Below are 22388 nucleotides of genomic sequence, written 5' to 3' on the forward strand. Positions count from 1 at the left end.
AAACTTGACTCTGTCAATGCCAAGCTGACAGCTACAGCATAACCAAAGCCTTAATATATCTCTGTTTTTTGGCAGTAGTCCCTAGAGCCAGTAGATTATTTGATTATATGTAACCGTATCACTAACTGAAACAACATTTGAATTTGTCGTTTGATTGCCCACTGTGGTTAGGCAGTGCCCCTCCCCCTCAATGAAACAATACCAAAGATAGTGTTGGATTTCTGGCTGAGACAGAATGTTCTTTTAATACATTCTGGAGTAGACATTTGTCCTTGTTGTGGGTAACCGGGGCAAAAAGGGACTGTTTTGGAGGGCTATGTCCTGTGCCCCAAGGTTGCCTGAAATACATCGGTGCCATATTGGCCTAGGACAATACTCAGGCATCCCTTCCTCTTCTCTTCTTAGGCAGTTCCCTGGAGTCGAGGATGACTTGCTTCCACACTAACATGAGTTCTAAGGTGGGACCTAGTCTCTGTCACAGGTGGGGCAGACAGTGGTTGTAGGGACGGGTAGGTGGGGTGCCTGGTTTGTCGTACGCTCCTTCTTCTGTTTGTTCTTGGCTTCCTCGTGCTCACTGCAAAGAGACTCGAGGTGTTCATCGCCTTCCTGGATGCTTCTCCTCCACTTTGAGTGGCCTCGGGCCAAGAATTCCCAAGAGTCGGTGGAGATGTTGCATTTTTACAAGGGGGCTTTTGAGAGCGTCCTTGAAGTGTTCTCTCTGCCCTCCTGGGGCTCATTTGCCATGACGGAGCCTGGAGTAGAGTGCTTGGGCGTTCCCTTAGATGGGTGTAGAGGCCACTTGAAAATGTTAATTTGGGGGCCCAATGCCTGCTTACCGTCCCCCTAAAGAAATGTGTCGCGCTGAGTGGCTCCACTACCCTACGGCGGGTCATTACAGGCCTGCACACAGCCACCTTCTGGTGCTCCTCCCCCCCGCCCCCAGTCCAACCCCCTCCCTACTTCAGGCTACTGTTAGTGAGGCAAGTAATCCAAGTTAGATGGGGGCCACATGGTGAGCTGCCCTCTGGAGGTGCCGGCAACTCACCCCGATTATTAGTGGGGTAATCTAGAACTAGAGGGCATAGTTTCAGAATAAGGGGTCGCCCATTTAAAACAGACATGAGGAGGAATTTCTTCTCTCAGAGAGTCGTGAATTTTTGGAATTCTCTACCCCAGAGAGCTGTGGAGGCTGGGTCATTGAATATGTTTAAGGTGGAGATAGACAGATTTTTGAACGATATCATCGTCATCATAGGCAGTCCCTTGAAATCGAGGAAGACTTTCTTCCACTCTAAAAGTGAGTTCTCAGGTGACTGAACAGTCCAATAGGGGAATTGCAGTCTCTGTCACAGGTGGGACAGATAGTCGTTGCGGGAAAGGGTGGGTGGGGAGTCTGGTTTGCCGCACGCTTCTTCCGCTGCCTGCGCTTGATTTCTGCATGCTCTCGGCGACGAGACTCGAGGTGCTCAGCGCCCTCCCGGATGCACTTCCTCCACTTCAGGCGATCTTTGGCCAGGGATAACGTTCAGGGAGTCAAGGGTTATGGGGAGCGGGCATGGGAAGTGGAGTTGAGGCCAGGATCAGATCAGCCATGATCATATTGAATGGCGGAGCAGGCTCGAGGGGCCAAGTGGCCTACTCCTGCTCCTGTTCTTCTGTTCACATAGCTGAGTGAACATTTGTGTGCAAACACATAACGTGATTATATGAAGGTCCTTGGTCCATCAGCAGCAGCCAAGTTCATGGCACCATGGCTGGCTCTGCTGCACAGTAGGGCAGGAAAAAGAGTGGAAGAGCGATAGTGATAGGGGATTCAACTGTAAGGGGAATAGATAGGCGTTTCTGCGGCCGCAACCGAGACTCCAGGATGGTATGTTGCCTCCCTGGTGCAAGGGTCAAGGATGTCTCGGAGCGGGTGCAGGATATCCTGAAAAGGGTGGGTGAACAGCCAGTTGTCGTGGTGCACATTGGGACCAACGATATAGGTAAAAAACGGGATGAGGTCCAACGAGATGAATTTAAGGAGCTAGGAGCTAAATTAAAAAGTAGGACCTCAAAAGTAGTAATCTCAGGATTGCTACCAGTGCCACGTGCTAGTCAGAGTAGGAATCGCAGGATAGCTCAGATGAATACGTGGCTTTAGCAGTGGTGCAGCAGGGAGGGATTCAAATTCCTGGGGCATTGGAATCGGTTCTGGGGGAGGTGGGACCAGTACAAACTGGATGGTCTGCGGCTAGGCAGGACCGGACCCAATGTTCCAGGAGGAGTGTTTGCTAGTGCTGTTGGGGAGGAGTTAAACTAATATGGCAGGGGAATGGGAAACAATGCAGGGGGACAGAGGGAAACAAAATGGAGACAGAAGCAAAAGACAGAAGGGGGATGAGTAAAAGTGGAGGGCAGAGAAACCCAAGGCAAAAAACAAAAAGGGCCACTTTGCAGCAAAATTCTAAAGGGTCAAAGTGTGTTAAAAAGGCAAGCCTGAAGGCTCTGTGCCTCAATGCGAGGAGTATTCGGAATAAGGTGGACGAATTAACTGTGCAGTTAACGGATACGATGTGGTTGGCATCACGGAGACATGGCTCCAGGGTGACCAAGGCTGGGAACGCAACATCCAAGGGAATTCAACATTTAGGAAGGATAAATAGAAAGGAAAAGGAGGCGGGGTGGCTTTTCTGGTTAAAGAGGAAATTAATGCAATTGTAAGGAAAGAAATTAGCTTGGATGATGTGGAATCGGTATAGGGGAGCTATGGAATGCCAAAGGGCAGAAAATGCTAGTGGGAGTTGTATACAGACCTCCAAACAGTAGTAGTGATGTTGGGGAGGGCATCAAACAGGAAATTAGGGGTGCATGCAATAAAGGTGCAGCAGTTATCATGGGTGACTTTAATATGCATATAGATTGGGCTAACCAAACTGGAAACAATACGGTGGAGGAGGATTTCCAGGAGTGCATAAGGGATGGTTTTCTAGACCAATATGTCGAGGAACCAACTAGGGGGGAGGCCATCTTAGACTGGGTGTTGTGTAATGAGAGGATTAATTAGCAATCTCGTTGTGCGAGGCCCCTTGGGTAAGAGTGACCATAATATGGTGGAATTCTGCATTAGGATGGAGAATGAAACAGTTAATTCAGAGACCATGGTCCAGAACTTAAAGAAGGGTAACTTTGAAGGTATGAGGCGTGAATTGGCTAGGATAGATTGGCGAATGATACTTTAGGGATTGACAGTGGATGGGCAATGGCAGACATTTAGAGACCGCATGGATGAACTACAACAATTATACATCCCTGTCTGGCGTAAAAATAAAAAAGGGAAGGTGGCTCAACCGTGGCTATCAAGGGAAATCAGTGATCGCATTAAAGCCAAGGAAATGGCATACAAATTGGTCAGAAATAGCAGCGAACCCGGGGACTGGGAGAAATTTAGAACTCAGCAGAGAAGGACAAAGCGTTTGATTAGGGCAGGGAAAATAGAGTACGAGAGGAAGCTTGCAGGGAACATTAAAAGGGACTGCAAAAGCTTCTATAGATATGTAAAGAGAAAAAAGTTAGTAAAGACAAACATAGGTCCCCTGCAGTCAGAATCAGGGGAAGTCATAACTGGGAACAAAGAAATGGCAGACCAATTGAACAATTACTTTGGTTCGGTATTCACTAAGGAGGACACAAACAACCTTCCGGATATAAAAGGGGTCAGAGGGTCTAGTAAGAAGGAGGAACTGAGGGAAATTCTTATTAGTTGGGAAATTGTGTTGGGGAAATTGATGGGATTGAAAGCCGATAAATCCCCAGGGCCTGATGGTCTGCATCCCAGAGTACTTAAGGAGGTGGCCTTGGAAATAGCGGATACATTGACAGTCATTTTCCAACATTCCATAGCCTCTGGATCAGTTCCTATGGATTGGAGGGTAGCCAATGTAACCCCACTTTTTAAAAAAGGAGGGAGAGAGAAAACAGGGAATTATAGACCAGTCAGCCTGACATCGGTAGTGGGTAAAATGATGGAATCAATTATTAAGGATGTCATAGCAGTGCATTTGGAAAGAGGTGACATGATAGGTCCAAGTCAGCATGGATTTGTGAAAGGGAAATCATGCTTGACAAATCTTCTGGAATTTTTTGAGGATGTTTCCAGTAAAGTGGACAAGGGGGAACCAGTTGATGTGATGTATTTGGACTTCCAGAAGGCTTTTGACAAGGTCCCACACAAGAGATAATGTGCAAAGTTAAAGCACATGGGATTGGGGGTAGTATGCTGACGTGGATTGAGAACTGGTTGGCAGACAGGAAGCAAAGAGTAGGAGTAAATGGGTACTTTTCAGAATGGCAGGCAGTGACTAGTGGGGTACCGCAAGGTTCTGTGCTGGGGCCCCAGCTGTTTACATTGTACATTAATTATTTAGATGACGGGATTAAATGTAGTATCTCCAAATTTGCGGATGACACTAAGTTGGGTGGCAGTGTGAGCTGTGAGGAGGATGCTATGAGGCTGCAGAGTGACTTGGATAGGTTAGGTGAGTGGGCAAATGCGTGGCAGATGAAGTATAATGTGGATAAATGTGAGGTTATCCACTTTGGTGGTAAAAACAGAGAGACAGACTATTATCTGAATGGTGACAAATTGGGAAAAGGGGAAGTGCAACGAGACCTGGGTGTCATGGTGCATCAGTCATTGAAGGTTGGCATGCAGGTACAGCAGGCGGTGAAGAAAGCAAATGGCATGTTGGCCTTCATAGTGAGGGGATTTGAGTACAGGGGCAGGGAGGTGTTACTACAGTTGTACAGGGCCTTGGTGAGGTCACACCTGGAGTATTGTGTACAGTTTTGGTCTCCTAACTTGAGGAAGGACATTCTTGCTATTGAGGGAGTGCAGCGAAGGTTCACCAGACTGATTCCCGGGATGGCGGGACTGACATATCAAGAAAGACTGGATCAACTGGGCTTGTATTCACTGGAGTTCAGAAGAATGAGAGGGGATCTCATAGAAATGTTTAAAATTCTGACGGATTTAGACAGGTTAGATGCAGGAAGAATATTCCCAATGTTGGGGAAGTCCAGAACCAGGGGTCACAGTCTAAGGATAAGGGGTAAGCCATTTAGGACCGAGATGAGGAGAAACTTCTTCACCCAGAGAGTAGTGAACCTGTGGAATTCTCTACCACAGAAAGTTGTTGAGGCCAATTCACTAAATATATTCAAAAAGGAGTTAGATGTAGTCCTTACTACTAGGGGGATCAAGGGGTATGGCGAGAAAGCAGGAATGGGGTACTGAAGTTGCATGTTCAGCCATGAACTCATTGAATGGCGGTGCAGGCTCGAAGGGCCGAATGGCCTACTCCTGCACCTATTTTCTATGTTTCTATGTAAACAGTGCCTCAGGAGGCGAGGACATTTCATGGGAGTGTCGCATGTGTTCAGACTCAAATGCTTGCACAGGATTATTTCCTTGAGAGTTGAGGAGAATTTCTTTTCATGCAGTTAGTTATTATGATCAAGAATGCATTGCCTAAAGGGGTGGTGGGAGCAGATTCAATAATAACTTTCAAAAGGGAATATTGGATAAATACTTTAGCTGTGCAGTAGCGTAGTGTTTATGTTACTGGACTAGTAATCCAGAGGCCTCGACTAATCTGTAAGATGAGTTCAAATCCCACCAAGGCAGCTGGGGAATTTAAATTCCGTTAATGAGATAAATCTGGAATTAAAAAGCTGGTATCAGTAATGATGACCATGAAACTACCGGGTTGTTGTAAAAACCCATCTGGTTCACTAATGTACTTTAGGGAAGGAAATCTGCCGCCCTTACCCGGTCTGGCCGATATGTGACTCCAGACTCACGGTTAATGTGGTTGACTCTTAACTGCCCTCTGAAATGGCCTAGCGAGACACTCAGTTGTACCAAACCGCTACGACAAAGTCACCGTGGGAGTACCTTCACCACACGGACTGCAACGGTTCACGAAAGCGGCTCACCACCAGCTTCTCGAGGGCAATTAGGGATGGGCAATAAATGCCGGCCTTGCCAGCGACGCACACATCCCATGAATGAATAAATAAAGACCTAACTTGAAAAGGAAACCTTTGCCACTGAGTTGCATGAGGGGAGTGGGACTGATTGAATAGCTCTTTGAAAGGGCCGGTACAGGTGAGCCGATGGACCTCCTGTGCTGTGTCATTCTGTGATTTTAGAGTGAGTAGGGATGGTGAAACACCAACTTGATGGCCACCAATTATAGTTTTACAACTGTGCCTCTGGCCTGACAGAACTGAAGATATTTTACAAGGATTTGATTGAAGGGTGGGGGGGGGGGGGCCTTTGGAATTTGCTATGTTTTGCTGCCCCATTAATTACACGAGATTCCACTATGTAGTGAAAGAAATCCAGAGACAGTAATCAAATCGATAGGGATCTCGTCACTGCAGATACAAGTAAACCAGCAAAGCTCTAAATGAATTGCTTTTTTTCCTTGAACATTTCTGTGTTATAATTTAGGCGTTGCAATTGGATTAGGATTTTAGCATTTTACACTAGTGTAGACTGAAATAAATTGATTTTGTTATAGAGTTGCCCAGATTGTATTTCTGTTGGGACCAATTTTGGGCTGCATTGTCGGCCTTTAAGATTTCGGGGCTTTAATGACGGCGGGCGGTCCTGATACCGCCTGGAAAAAGTTTGCGCCTCAGTCAGCAAAATTGGGGCAGCTGGGCCCTGAGTGTGGAGCTGGGCGCTAAGGGAGGCGTTACACACCTCTTTTAGGGCACTAGGCCGGCTGAACAAGCGAAAATCCCGAGCTAAACAGCCAGCCCCGGGAGCACTCTGAGAGAGGCCTCGGGCAGAAAAAAACCCACCAAAAACAGTCCCAATAAATAACTCACGCCACCACAACATAAAAAAACTAAAACAATCACACTTACCCGAGGTGGACATTACTTACCTCGATGCAGCCGCTACAGCTCGGACCGCCCGCTTTCTCAGACATTCCCAGCAGGGGGGGTTAGGCAGTGCTACGGATCGGGCGGGAGCCAAAAATGGAGCCGGTGTTGCAACAGGGCCATTGCACACCGGCTCGCCTCTCCCGGGCGCTAATGCTCCGCGCCGAAACCGGTCCCGAAAACCCCTGCGGGGCGCTGGAAGCTGGCCGCCCGCCCGGAGAGCTCAGCACCGCCACTGCAGCCCCCTCTGGGGTGAAAACAGAGGCGGCAACGAGCTGGAAATCCAGCCCGGATCGAGTGTCTTCTGTTGTAAGGCTGTCTCGCTCTTATCGCTTCGTTGCTTTAAAAGTCGAATTACGCACACGCTCAGCTGTAGTAAAGACAGGATCGGGTCCTTTATTTAGACATTCATACTAAACAAACTCTCTGCTTACAAAGGCAGCTCTCCAAGCAGTGAGGCACCTGCCGAGATTCCAGTGTCACTGGTGTCTGTGTGTGACAAAAGCCAGTTCCATCTCTTTATACCTAAAAAGCCTTTGAACTCTTATTTCTTTGCATTTAGACAATCACGGCTAACTGCTTTCTGAATCGTTTAATATACAGATGATGTCATCAAATAGTAACAAGTTACACTCAAATACAGACATTTCAAAGTCAAGTATCACTGCCATAAATTGACTCCCACCATGAAGTGCTGTAAACATACAGATGATCAGAACGTCACATTTGAATGGCTAGATAGCTCTGATCATCGAGCAGCCTCTTTCGATCTTCCTGTTTTTTAATCCAAATTTCAAACTTCCAACTTTTAACCCTTTTGACCTCCAGACTGCGCTGAAGCAAAGCGTTCAGAAATGTGGGTTAGGGCTCCCACATCTACCTCCCCGCTGACAGTCTTCATTTAGTTTTGAATAAGCAATTATACTTCAAGCAGTCCTGTGCCAGTGTATCTAAATAGTGTGGCTATTTACACAGTTGTTGCACCAAGTGGCATTGCCTTTCCTGGATTTATTGGTCCTCTAGCTTAGTATCATTGCCCCGCCATTGCTGGCTGTGCCTTCATGTCTAAGCTCTGGAATTCCCTCCCTCCCTAAACCTCCGCCTCTCTCCTCCTTTAAGACGCTTCTTAAAACCTACCTCTCTTGACCAAAATTTCTGGTCACGTGTCCTAATATCTCCTCCTGTGGCTCGGTGGCAAATTTTGTCTGCTGCAAATGTACTGAGCCATCTTTGTATGAATTTGAGAATTGAGTTAATTGACGAGAAGACTAACAGTGATGTCGAGCTTTACTGCGGGCGGAGGCCATTGAGCAGCACTAGCCGAGATGGGAAAATTTATGAAACCAGAGAAGGTGGTTCTGGTGCTGGCCGGCCGCTAAGGTGTCATCGTAAAGAACATCGATGGGACCTCTGACGGGCCTTCTAGTCATGCTGGTCTTGATCATTGCCCTCGTAAAGTTAACTGCCAAAATGGGCAAGAAGAAGGTGGCCTAGAGGTCCAAGATCAAGTCCTTTGTGAAAGTGTACAACTACAACCGCCTGATGCAACCAGGTACTCAGTTGACATTCCCCTGGGTAAGACTATTGTGAACAAGGATGTTTTTAGGGATCCTGCTTTGAAGCGCAAAGCCAGACGGGAAGCCAAAGTTAAGTTTGAGGAAAGGTACAAAACAGGAAAGAATAATTGGTTCTTCCAGAAACTCCGATTCTAAATTGCGTATCAATATAAATAAATATTCATTTAAAATGGAAAAAAAAAACAGTGATGTCGATTTGGCGGTTCAATAAGATTTGAAAAGGTAAATGAAGTTTTGAGTATAAATCTGTTTCATTCAAACCACTTAATGGCTGTGCTCTGCAAATTTGTCCATACATTATGGGTTCCGGTCTGGTACCTGGGAATCATCATCATAGGCGGTCCCTCGGAATCGAGGAAGACTTGCTTCCACTCTAAAAGTGAGTTCTCAGGTGGCTGTACAGTCCAATACGGGAATTACAGTCTCTGTCGCAGGTGGGACAGACAGTGGTTGGAGGAAAGGGTGGGTGGGGAGTCTGGTTTGCCGCACGCTCCTTCCGCTGCCTGCGCTTGGCGACGAGACTCGAGGTGCTCAGCGCCCTCCCAGATGCTCTTCCTCCATTTAGGGCGGTCTTTGGCCAGGAAATAGCGCAGGTTTGTAGACCCAAGTTATACTGTTGGCTCTGTATAGCTCTCTGGCCAGGGAAAATTAAGCTCAGCACATGGGCCTGAATGGCATACATTTTAATATTAACGAGCCAATGGGATAGTCTGCTCTTAGAAACATAGAAAATAGGTGCAGGAGCAGGCCATTCAGCCCTTCTAGCCTGCACCGCCATTCAACGAGTTCATGGCTGAACATGAAACTTCAGTACCCACTTCCTGCTTTCACGCCATACCCCTTGATCCCCCGAGTAGTAAGGACTTCATCTAACTCCCTTTTGAATATATTTAGTGAATTGGCCTCAACTACTTCCTGTGGTAGAGAATTCCACAGGTTCACCACTCTGGGTGAAGAAGTTTCTCCTTATCTCGGTCCTAAATGGCTTACCCCTTATCCTTAGACTGTGACCCCTGCTTCTGGACTTCCCCAACATTGGGAACATTCTTCCTGCATCCAACCTGTCCAAACCCGTCAGAATTTTAAACGTTTCTATGAGGTCCACTCTCACTCTTCTGAACTCCAGTGAATACAAGCCCAGTTGATTCAGTCTTTCTTGATAGGTCAGTCCCACCATCCCGGGAATCAGTCTGGTGAATCTTCGCTGCACTCCCTCAACAGCAAGTATGTCCTTCCTCAAGTTAGGAGACCAAAACTGTACACAATACTCCAGGTGTGGCCTCACCAAGGCCCTGTACAACTGTAGCAACACCTCCCTGCCCCTGTACTCAAATCCCCTCGCTATGAAGGCCAACATGCCATTTGCTTTCTTAACCGCCTGCTGTACCTGCATGCCAACCTTCAATGACTGATGTACCATGACACCCAGGTCTCGTTGCACCTTCCCTTTTCCTAATCTGTCACCATTCAGATAATAGTCTGTCTCTCTGTTTTTACCACCAAAGTGGATAACCTCACATTTATCCACATTATACTTCATCTGCCACGCATTTGCCCACTCACCTAACCTATCCAAGTCACTCTGTAGCCTCATAGCATCCTCCTCGCAGCTCACACTGCCACCCAACTTAGTGTCATCCGCAAATTTGGAGATACTACATTTAATCCCTTCGTCTAAATCATTAATGTATAATGTAAACAGCTGGGGCCCCAGCACAGAACCCTGCGGTACCCCACTAGTCACTGCCTGCCATTCCGAAAAGTACCCATTTACTCCTACTCTTTGCTTCCTGTCTGACAACCAGTTCTCAATCCACGTCAGCATACTACCCCCAATCCCATGTGCTTTAACTTTGCACATTATCTCTTGTGTGGGACCTTGTCGAAAGCCTTCTGAAAGTCCAAATATACCACATCAACTGGTACTCCTTTGTCCACTTTATTGGAAACATCCTCAAAAAATTCCAGAAGATTTGTCAAGCATGATCTCCCTTTTACAAATCCATGCTGACTTGGACCTATCATGTCACCATTTTCCAAATGCGCTGCTATGACATCCTTAATAATTGATTCCATCATTTTACCCACTACTGAGGTCAGGCTGACCGGTCTATAATTCCCTGCTTTCTCTCTCCCTCCTTTTTTAAAAAGTGGGGTTACATTGGCTACCCTCCACTCGATAGGAACTGATCCAGAGTCAATGGAATGTTGGAAAATGACTGTCAATGCATCCGCTATTTCCAAGGCCACCTCCTTAAGTACTCTGGGATGCAGTCCATCAGGCCCTGGGGATTTATCGGCCTTCAATCCCATCAATTTCCCCAACACAATTTCCCGACTAATAAAGATTTCCCTCAGTTCCTCCTCCTTAATAGACCCTCTGACCACTTTTATATCCGGAAGGTTGTTTGTGTCCTCCTTAGTGAATACTGAACCAAAGTACTTGTTCAATTGGTCTGCCATTTCTTTGTTCCCCGTTATGACTTCCCCTGATTCTGACTGCAGGGGACCTACGTTTGTCTTTACTAACCTCTTTCTCTTTACATACCTATAGAAACTTTTGCAATCCGCCTTAATGTTCCCTGCAAGCTTCTTCTCGTACTCCATTTTCCCTACCCTAATCAAACCCTTTGTCCTCCTCTGCTGAGTTCTAAATTTCTCCCAGTCCCCAGGTTCGCTGCTATTTCTGGCCAATTTGTATGCCACTTCCTTGGCTTTAATACTATCCCTGATTTCCCTAGATAGCCACGGTTGAGCCACCTTCCCTTTTTTATTTTTACGCCAGACAGGAATGTACAATTGTTGTAATTCATCCATGCGTTCTCTAAATGTCTGCCATTGCCCATCCACAGTCAACCCCTTAAGTATCATTAGCCAATCTATCTTAGCCAATTCATGCCTCATACCTTCAAAGTTACCCTTCTTTAAGTTCTGGACCATGGTCTCTGAATTAACTGTTTCATTCTCCATCCTAATGCAGAATTCCACCATATTATGGTCACTCTTCCCCAAGGGGCCTCGCACAATGAGATTGCTAATTAATCCTCTCTCATTACACAACACCCAGTCTAAGATGGCCTCCCCCCTAGTTGGTTCCTCGACATATTGGTCTAGAAAACCATCCCTTATGCATTCCAGGAAATCCTCCTCCACCGTATTGCTTCCAGTTTGGCTAGCCCAATCTATGTGCATATTAAAGTCACCCATTATAACTGCTGCACCTTTATTGCATGCACTCCTAATTTCCTGTTTGATGCCCTCCCCAACATCACTACTACTGTTTGGAGGTCTGTACACAACTCCCACTAACGATTTTTGCCCTTTAGTGTTCTGCAGCTCTACCCATATAGATTCCACATCATCCAAGCTAATGTCTTTCCTAACTATTGCATTAATCTCCTCTTTAACCAGCAATGCTACCCCACCTCCTTTTCCTTTTATTCTATCCTTCCTGAATGTTGAATACCCCTGGATGTTGAGTTCCCAGCCCTGATCATCCTGGAGCCACGTCTCCGTAATCCCAATCACATCATATTTGTTAACATCTATTTGCACAATTAATTCATCCACCTTATTGCGGATACTCCTTGCATTAAGACACAAAGCCTTCAGGCTTGTTTTTTTAACACCCTTTGTCCTTTTAGAATTTTGCTGTACAGTGGCCCTTTTTGTTCTTTGCCTTGGGTTTCTCTGCCCTCCACTTTTCCTCATCTCCTTTCTGTCTTTTGCTTTTGCCTCCTTTTTGTCTCCCTCTGTCTCCCTGTATAGGTTCCCATCCCCCTGCAATATTAGTTTAACTCCTCCCCAACAGCACTAGCAAACACTCCCCCTAGGACATTGGTTCCGGACCTGCCCAGGTGCAGACCGTCCGGTTTGTACTGGTCCCACCTCCCCCAGAACCGGTTCCAATGCCCCAAGAATTTGAATCCCTCCCTGCTGCACCACTGCTCAAGCCATGTATTCATCTGCGCTATCCTGCGATTCCTACTCTGACTAGCACGTGGCACTGGTAGCAATCCCGAGATTACTACTTTTGAGGTCCTACTTTTTAATTTAGCTCCTAGCTCCTTAAATTCTTTTCGTAGGACCTCATCCCTTTTTTTACCTATGTCGTTGGTACCAATGTGCACCACGACAACTGGCTGTTCTCCCTCCCATTTCAGAATGTCCTGCACCCGCTCCGAGACATCCTTGACCCTTGCACCAGGGAGGCAACATACCATCCTGGAGTCTCGGTTGCGTCCGCAGAAACGCCTATCTATTCCCCTCACCATCGAATCCCCTATCACTATCGCGCTCCCACTCTTTTTCCTGCCCTCCTTTGCAGCAGAGCCACCTACGGTGCCATGAACTTGGCTGCTGCTGCCCTCCCCTGATGAGTCATCCTCCCCAACAGTACTCAAAGCAGTGTATCTGTTTTGCAGGGGGATGATCACAGGGGACTCCTGCACTATCTTTCTTGCACTGCTCTTCCTGTTGGTCTTCCATTCCCTATCTGGCTGTGGACCCTTCTCCTGCGGTAAGACCAACTCACTACACGTGATACTCACGTCATTCTCAGCATCGTGGATGCTCCAGAGTGAATCCACCTTCAGCTCCAATTAACCTTAAACAGTTAACATCATTAGACTTCACTTTTTCCCCAGTTACATTTATCATTTTTGTTAGGGTAAAGAAGTTCAAAATGGGAGTTTTTACATCCATCTGAGAGAACAGATGAGGTCTCGGGTTAATGTCTCATCCGAAAGGCGGCACCTCCAACAGTGCACTGCTCCCTCAGCACAGCACTGTGGGTAGCACGCAAATACACAGGCTAGATTTATGTGCTCAAGTTCCTGGAGTGGGACTTGAACCCACAACCTTATGACTCCGAGACGAGCGTGCTACTCACTGAGCCATATCTGACACTCGGTAGGTCCTGCTAAGATGCCTGTCTTTAAGACAGCGATGGAACCTCTTTGTTTAAACAGTTTTCTTTTTAACCTCAGCACCAATCTCCCTATCATGGTTCAGGCACTCTCCCAAAAACTGTTCAGCTTCTCTTTGCACCAACGTGTAAAGTTGCTGTGTATTTGCAGGTTGATGGTACGACTTTGCACTTGTGTAACTGCTGCGTTTTGTTTCTGTTGCAGGTTATGGGGCAATGGCAGAGGTATCAACAATCGTAGACAAAGTACAAGAGTGCTTGGAGCAGTCTCCACAGCCACTGCCTTCGTGAGCACCAAAGGCCAACCTTGAAAAGAAATCCATGTCCGCAAAATTAAATATATGGCTCCATTTTATGCAGAATCTCGCTATCTGAATATATTCCGTTAATCGAGGCAAAATTGCAACCCGTTTGTAGTTTATAATCCAATTTGAGCATCATTATTCCTTCTCGGTTACTGAAACCCAAATGATTGCACTGCCAATATTTTTCTGCTGGTTGGAATATTTTCCCACGCCGTCTCAAAATCCAGCCAGAATTCTGCTGGAAGGCTACAAGCCCAAGCAACCGCTATGAATCTTCCTCTCAGGTGAGATGTTGCCATAAGCATCCTACATTACAACAGTGACTACACTCCGAAAGTACCTCATTGGCTGTAAAGAGCTTTGGGACGTCCGGTGGTCGTGAAAGGCGCTATATAAATGCAAGTCTTTTTTCCGTTGCCCCGGGCTTCCCTCCCTCTTCCCCCGATCCATATCGGACCCCGCTCCCCCCCCGGCTGGTTTCCTGCCACCCGATAATAACGGACAAGGAGCCGCTTCCCAAAAACTTCCAGCCCGTTTTCATCGGGAAATCAGCTAATTAGGCCATTAAAATCCGCTGCCCCTCCCAGACGGTCCTGATGTTCGCTAGGCCGCGTTCCCGTTCCCGTCCGTGGCTTAAAATCGACCACCGAGGCTAGCTATCTGTACACATCACCGAGAACACGGCAACACACTGCATTTATATAGTGCCTTTAACGTAATAATGAAGCGACGCTTCAAGAGAAGTGTACTCAGACAAAGGTCTCTGCCTTTCCTGCTTTACCTGTCAACACAGGTACATATATTGGATTGTGACCATGCGATGAGCACTATGACTGTCGTAGCCTTGGGCTGTTTAATATTCGGCATACCAGACATATCTGATGATGGCGTGAACTCCCCAAGGTTTATGCCACTAGAAGTTGCAATCAATAGTTTAAGATGACAGACTAGCAAGTTGAGTCTGAAAAATAGTAATAAGATACTTGATATTTCATCATCATAGGCAGTCCCTAGAAATCGAGGAAGACTTGCTTCCACTCTAAAAGTGAGTTCTCAGGTGACTGTACAGTCCAATACGGGAATTACAGTCTCTGTCACAGGTGGGACAGACAGTGGTTGAAGGAAAGGGTGGGTGGGGAGTCTGGTTTGCCGCACGCAAATATTTATATTTTTATATTTAATAGGATGTTGAGAACAACGTTTATCATCTGAGGCATTTGCTGCGTTTAAAAAAAACTGATAAGTTGTAGTGTTACATCAGTGACCTTTCCATGTTGTGCCACGATTTTATCTTGCATTACCTTAGCACAAGTGCTCCATTTTTCAATGGTTTCCTAGCGGCTGTGTGTGACGTGAGACTGTACCCGATGCAAAAGAATAGCCCATCATGCACCTGAAGTAAAGGGTAGATTTTCCAGCTGCTGGGATCAGTTCCATCAACGTGCCATGTAAGTGTGAGGGCTGGGGACATCAGTCAGAGAGTCCCCTTTGCTGGAGCCCTGCCCAATTAGTGAAAGAAAAAACTTGCATTTATATAGCGCCTTTCATGATCTCAGGATGCCCTAAAACGCTTTGCAGCTTAAGTGTCAACTGTGGCTCAGTGGGTAGCACTCTCGCCTCTGAGTCAGAAAGTTGTGGGTTCACATCCCAGCACAGCATGGTCCTTCAAACAGCAATAAAGTAATAGGCACTAAGTGTCAGCTGTGGCTCAGTGGATAGCACCCTTGCTTCTGAGTCAGTTCAAGTTCCACTCCAGAGACTTGAGCACAAAAAAAAATCCAGGCTGACACTCCCAGTGCAGTGCTGAGAGAGCGCTGCACTGTCAGAGGTGCCGTCTTTCGGATGAGACGTTAAATCGAGGCCCCGTCTGCTCTCTCAGGTGGACGTAAAAGATCCCACGGCATAAATATTGGCCAGGACACCGGGGATAACTCCCCTGCTCTCCTTCGAAATAATGAAATGATAACAGTAACTACACGCCAAAATTACTTAATTGGCTGTAAAGCGCTTTGAGACGTCCGGTGGTCGTGAAAGGCGCTATATAAATCCAAGTCTTTCTTTTTTTTGAAGTGCAGTCACTGTTGTAATGTAGGGAAATGCGGAGGCCAATTTTCACACAGCAAGATCCCACAAACAGCACTGAGAAAAATGACCAGATAATCTGTTTTAGTAATGTCGGTTGAGGACTAACTGCTGGCCAGGACTCCGGGGAGAACTCCCCTGCTCTTCTTCGAAATAGCGCAGCACTTCCTCAGTCAATGAGCGACGCCCACAACCTGAGATTGAATGCACTCCGACAGTGCAGCACTCCCTCAGTACTGCACGGAAGTGCCAGCCTGGATTTTTGTGCTCAAGTCTCTCTCTCGAGTGGTACAATTTTCTTTCAGCCGAAAGCAAAGAGCTTTATTCCAATACTTAAATTCATTCAGTCTGCCCCTTGCACAGTCTCCTAGCTCATATATAACAACAAACAACTTGTATTTTATATAGCGCCTTTAACATAGTATAGGACAGGATCATGCTGTGGACACCCATTTGTGCAAAAGGAAGCGATGGGTTGGATTTCAGTTTTGATGATTTTGGGGTGGTAATGGCGGCGGGACGGTAAAGGAACAGTTTGCGCCCAGGAACAGTTTGCGCCTCAGTCGACAAAATTGGGCAGCTGGGCCCCGAGTCGGGGGGGCGCAGTGCTAAGGGAGGCGTTGAACACCTCTCTTAGGGTGTTAGCGTGGGGAACTCCCGAGCGAAAGAGCCGGGCCAGAAGCGCTCCGAGAGACGCCTGGGAAGAAAAAAAAAACCTGAAAAAAAACCCACAAAAACATTCCCAATACATTGCCCACGCCACCACAACATAAATCGCAAAAATTTAAAAGAAAACAAATCAATCACACTTGCCTTCGGACGGCATTACTTGCCTCTCTGCAGACGGTTATGGGTTGGACCGCCCGTTTTCTCAGGCGGTCACAGCGAGGCGCACTGTCGGGCGGGAGTCAAAACTCACGCCGGTGTTGCAACCTCTGGGGCGTTACACATCGCGCGCAGCACTTCCGGGCCATGTTGCTCCATGCCGCCGCTAAACCCGACCCAGAAAACCCACGCCCAGAACACGCCGCCGCCGCCATTGTGGCCCTTCAGGGGTGAAAAACAGAACACAAAGGACCGGGAATATCCGCCCCTATACTTGTCTAAAAGAGCTCTTAAAAGGGCAGGTGCTTGTTTGTCTGAATATATTTTATTTAAATTTGTATTGTATCAGTAGCTTTTTTTCAGGGGATTAGAGGGAATTATAACTTAAAGCATCGAAACATTTAGGGACAATAAAAAAAAAACACTGAATATTGTCTGCAGAACCGCCAGAAAGTGAACTTTTACAAGTTTGGCAGAACAAGATCATCATAAAACAACAGCGGATAAGAGAAGGGGCTATTCCAATCCAACCTTTCACTGCTGCTCAGGGAGCAAGACGTCTGTAAGATGCAGGGCCTCAGGCTGCTTGCCAAGTCCAGAGAAAGTTAATGACGGGTTTGCGTTTGAAGCTTCCACATCACACGATTAAAATGGTCGCAGTGGCGCAAGGTGAAAGCCAGCCAGTAATATCAGCAGGCACGTCAGGAGGTTTATTTTTATTCGAAAAAACAGAACTAACGATTAAGTAGAATTGAGCCACTTTTTAATTGAGATTAGACGAGTGTATATATATATTTTTTTGGTTCTATTTTCAGCTGGTCTTAGACTTCCAGCAGAGCCCATTCAGACTGCATAGCTAAAGAGACCAAAACAGAAAATGGTAGAATGAATCATGGCATGCAGCCTTCGAAGGGGCTGGCTCAGGGGTGGGTACCCGATTTGGAGGGCTTTCAATCGAGGGTTGTGGGAAAGATGGGTGCGGGTTTGGAAGACGACCAATTGTTCCAAGAGAGGGAAGAGACGTTTAAGCTGGGCCGATGGTTTGTAAGGGCAGGGAAGTTGAACGCGTTTTTTTTGTTGAGGAGGGGAGCGATGGTGGTGGTTTTGACTGGGAGAGTGGGAACCAGTTACAGCGTTAGCTACCACAGGGGACCAGGAAGGGAAGTTTGGTGATCAGCCGTTTAATGGGAATGGGAGGCAACACAGAGGGAGGTGGGTCTCGATGAGCTGAGCTTGGAGAAGGCCTGAGAGGTGGGATGGGGGGGTGTGGGCTTTTAGCTAGGTGGAGGAAGGTGAGCAAGTATCAGGGACAGCTGAAGGAATAGTCTCAATCTTCGTGACTAATGCATGAGATCCTTGTTGGACTGCTTTCTTGCTCTTTTTTGTTTCATTGCTTTAAACATCAGATTACACGCACAATCGGTTGTAGTAATGACAGGATAAGGTCTTTATTTAAACTTCATAACTACACAAAAAACAGTATGAAAGTTACTGAGACATACACTTCACAAAACCAGTGCATGCTCCCTGCTCTTGAGACACTTTCCATTTTCCAGTGTCTGCTAAAACAGTGTTCACTCTCATCTGTTGTACAAAATCAGGCCTTTGAACTCTATATCACATACATACTATCAATAAATCATGTTACATCAAAAGTACATAGTAATACTAACAGAATGACAATGTAAGCAAAACAACCAGCCACTCAACCTCCTGAAATTGGTTTATTGCCACAATCAATTCTTGCCATGAATTTTATTACTATAACACACGGGTGACCAAATTGACACATTCGAATGAGGCTGAATAACTCTAATAACTTCTAGCATCTCCTTTCCTGTGGAGCCATTTTCTACTTTAATCTAAACTTCAATTTATAATCCATGCTTATCGGAAAAGCTGCATTGAACTTGTAACTCAGCATGCGTCAACTCAGACGGTCCCGAAAGTGGGGTATTCGGGAAATGCGGGTTTTCACTCCCACAATCCTCGCAATTGTTGGAGGGGAGGGTGCAGGGGGCAATAGGAGTTTAAGAAGATGGTTGGTAGTGGAGAAAGGAAGCTTTTTTCCGGAGGATGATCCTGCAGTAGTGGGCAGCTTTGATGGGAGGGCAGCGAGGACCAGTAGCGTTGGATATGGTCCAGACGTATCTGGTGATGGATGGTCAAACCAGTTGGCGCGCCAGATAAGCTCAAGTCTTCACCCCTTGCAATCGAGAGAGTGAAGAAGGAGGCAAGAATGAGAGCGAGTAAAGTTTCTGCTGGAGGCAAGGGCATCAGAGGTGAGGGAATAGTGTATCTTTGCTGATCTATGTTATTTGGTACAGCGCCGTCAGTAAAGAGAAAGTTAACGGACCCTGTCTCAGCCAAGGGCATCCCATTTTAAGAACATAAGAAATAGGAGCAGGAGTAGGCCATTTGACCCCTCGAGCCTGCTCCGCCATTCAATAAGATCTTGGCTGATCCGACCATGGACTCAGGTCCACTTCCCTGCCCGCTCCCCATAACCCCTTAATTCCTTATCGGTTAAGAAACTCTATTTCTGTCTTAAATTTATTCAATGACCCAACCTCCATAGCTCTCTGAGGCAGCGAATTCCACAGATTTACAACCCTCTGGGAGAAGAAATTCCTCCTCATCTCAGTTTTAAATGGGCGGCCCCTTATTCTAAGATCATGCCCTCTAGTTCTAGTCTCCCCCATCAGTGGAAACATCCTCTCTGCAGCCACCTTGTCAAGCCCCCTCATAATCTTATACATTTTGATAAGGTCACCTCTCATTCTTCTGAATTCCAATGAGGCCCAACCTCCTCAACCTTTCCTCATAAGTCAACCCCCTCAGCTCCGGAATCAACCTAATGAACCTTCTCTGAACTGCCTCCAAAGCAAGTATATCCTTTCGTAAATATGGAAACCAAAACTGTATGCAGTATTCAGTTTTGACCTGCTCTTTGTTGTCACTCTTGTGTCAAATTTTTCTATTTAACAATCCCAGGTAAATATTTTTTTTCAAATGAAAGAAAGACTTGCATTTATATAGCACCTTTCACGGCCATCAGACGTCTCAAAGCACTTTATAGCCAGTTAATACTTTTGGAGTGTAGTCACTGATTCAATGTGGGAAATGCGGCAGCCAACTTGCATACAAGCAATCTCCCAAACACAGCAATGTGACATTGACCAGATAATCTGTTTTTTTGTTATGTTAATTAAGGGATAATTATTGGCCAGGACATCAGGGATAACTCCCCTGCTCTTCTTAGAAATAGTGCCATGGGATCTTTACGTCCACCTGAGAGAGCAGACAGGACCTCGATTTAACGTCTCATCGGAAAGATGGTACTTCCGGCAGTGCAGCACTCCCTCAGCACTGCACTGGGAGTGTCAGCCTAGATTTTGTGCTCAAGTCCGTGGAGTGGGAATGATAATGGGAACTGCCCAATGTTCCCTCTAATTTTTTGTTTTGGCCCTGCCCGGCCCAATGAAAAATCTGCGCATGCACGGTTTTTGCATTTAAAAGCTGGCTGACTGGCTGTGCGGGACTGCTCGAGCGGTGCACAACCACACAGGTTAAAGGGAACGTTAGAACTGTCACTTATGCTGCAATTAATCCCTGTTGCCAGTGGCAGTGCTGCAGTGTCTTAAGTTCTGCATCCTCCTCTCCTCTTCCGCAGCCTTGTGCTCGTGCGAAGCTTCAACGCTCCAACCAATTGGACACTGTTTCCCAAATTGAAGGAAGTTTTGCGATTTAACTATCCATAAATCTTATTAAAAACATGCATTAGGCCTTGTCTCTTTGCGTGCTATGCCACAAGACTTCAAAGGAATTCGGTCCAGAAAGGTGTGAGGTAATGCATTTGAGGAGGGCTAACAAGGCAAGGGAGTACATGTTAAATGGTAGGACACTGAGAAGTGTAGAGGAATAAAGGGACCTGAGAGTGCATGTCCACAGATCCCTGAAGGTAGCAGGCCAGGTAGATAAGGTGGTTAAGTTGGCATATGGAATGCTTACCTTTATTAGTCAAGGCATGAAATACAAGAGCAGAGAGGTTATGCTTGAACTGCATAAAACACTAGTTAGGCTAGAGTACTGCGAGCAGTTCTGCTCTCCACATTACAGGAAAGATGTGATTGCACTCGTCATCATAGGCAGTCCCCCTCGAAATCGAGGAAGACTTGCTTCCACTACTAAAGTGAGTTCTTTGGTGGCTGAACAGTCCAACACGAAAGCCACAGACCATGCCGCAGGTGGGACAGACGTTCATCAGGGGAAGGGGGGATGGGACTGATTTGCTGCACGCTCCTTTCGCTGCCTGCGCCTGACCTCTTCACGCTTGCGTCGTTGAGATTCGAAGAGCTCAACGCCCTCCCAGATACACTTTCTCCACCTAGGGCGGTCTTTGGCCAGGGTCTCCCAGGTGTCAGTGGTAATGTCGCACTTCACCAGGGAGGCTTTGAGGGTGTCGTCGTGACGTTGCACTGCCCACCTTTGGCTCGTTTGCCATGAAGGAGCTCCGTGTAGAGCAATTGCTTAGGGAGTCTCGTGTCTGGCATGCAGACTAAGTGGCCTGCCCAGCAAAACTGATCGAGTGTGGTCAGTGCTTTAATACTGGGGCTGTTAGCCTGGGCGAGGACGCTGATGTTGGTGCATGTCTGCCCAGGGGATTTGCAGGATCTTGCGGAGACATCGTTGATGATATATCTCCAGTGACTTGATGTGTCTTCTGTACATTGTCCATGCCTCTGATCCATACAGGAGGGCGGGTATTATTACAGCCCTGTAGACCATGAGCTTGGTTAGGTTTGAGGGCCAGGTCTTCAAACACTCTTTTCCTCAGGCGGCCGAAGGCTGCACTGGTGCACTGCCTGTTGAATCTCCGCATCAATATCTGCCTTTGTTGACAAGAGGCTCCCGAGCTATGGGAAGTGGTCCACATTGTCAAGGGCCGTGCCGTGAATCTTGATGACTGAAGAGCAGTGCTGTGCGGCAAGGACAGGCTGGTGGAGGATCTTTGTCTTATGGATGTTAAGCATAAGGCCCATGCTTTCATATGCCTCAGTGAATACCTCAATTATATCCAGGAGTTCAGCCTCAGAATGTGCACAGACGCAGGCATCGTCCGCATGCTGCAGTTCAACGACACAGGTTTGGGTGATCTTGAACCTAGCCTGGAGGCAGCGTAGGTTAAACAGCTTCCCACTGGTTCTGTAGTTTAGTTCCACTCCAGCGCGGAGCTTGTTGACAGTGAGGTGGAGCATGGCAGCGAGGAAAATTAAGAAGAGGGTTGGAGCGATGACGCAGCCCTGTTTGACCCCGGTCCGGACGTGGAATGGGTCTGTAATGGATCCAATGGTAAGGATTACGGCCTGCATATCATCGTGGAGCAGGCGAAGGATGTTGGCAAACTTTCAGGCGCACCAAAAATGGAGGAGGACGCTCCATAAACCCTCATTGTCGGCAGTGTCAAAGGCCTTTGTGAGATCGAAAAAGGCCATGTAGAAGGGCTGGCGCTGCTCCCTGCATTTTTCCTGCAGTTGTGGTGCTTCAAAGATCATGTCCGTTGTTCCCCATAGGGGAAGAAATCCACACTGTGACTCCAGGAGGGGTTCCTCGGCCACAGGTAGAAGATGGTTGAGGGGAACTCTAGCGACAACCGTCCCAGTGGTTGATAGCAGGGAGAATCCCCTGTAGTTGCCGCAGTCAGATTTGTTCCCCTTTTTAGAAATGGACACGGTC

The 22388-nt window shown here is 46.9% G+C and overlaps 1 protein-coding gene and 1 pseudogene across 3 annotated transcripts in view; both read left to right on the top strand.

Moving 5' to 3' along the window:
* The window catches only part of ppcdc (phosphopantothenoylcysteine decarboxylase), a 140612-nt gene that overhangs the window by 102155 nt on the left and 16069 nt on the right, over positions 1 to 22388 (top strand). For 2 of the 3 annotated variants that reach the window (XM_070865084.1, XM_070865085.1), the window contains one exon: positions 13646 to 13795. In XM_070865084.1, the coding sequence (XP_070721185.1) occupies positions 13646 to 13731 (86 nt within the window). In that variant the 3' untranslated portion in view covers positions 13732 to 13795. Of the gene's footprint in view, positions 1 to 13645; positions 14030 to 22388 lie in introns of those variants that run through there. The other variant, XM_070865083.1, reaches the window with a different exon arrangement.
* On the top strand, positions 8262 to 8648 carry LOC139233723 (large ribosomal subunit protein eL27-like; annotated as a pseudogene).

Source organism: Pristiophorus japonicus, chromosome 21 (genome assembly GCF_044704955.1).
Source record: "Pristiophorus japonicus isolate sPriJap1 chromosome 21, sPriJap1.hap1, whole genome shotgun sequence".
NCBI lineage: Eukaryota > Metazoa > Chordata > Chondrichthyes > Pristiophoridae > Pristiophorus > Pristiophorus japonicus.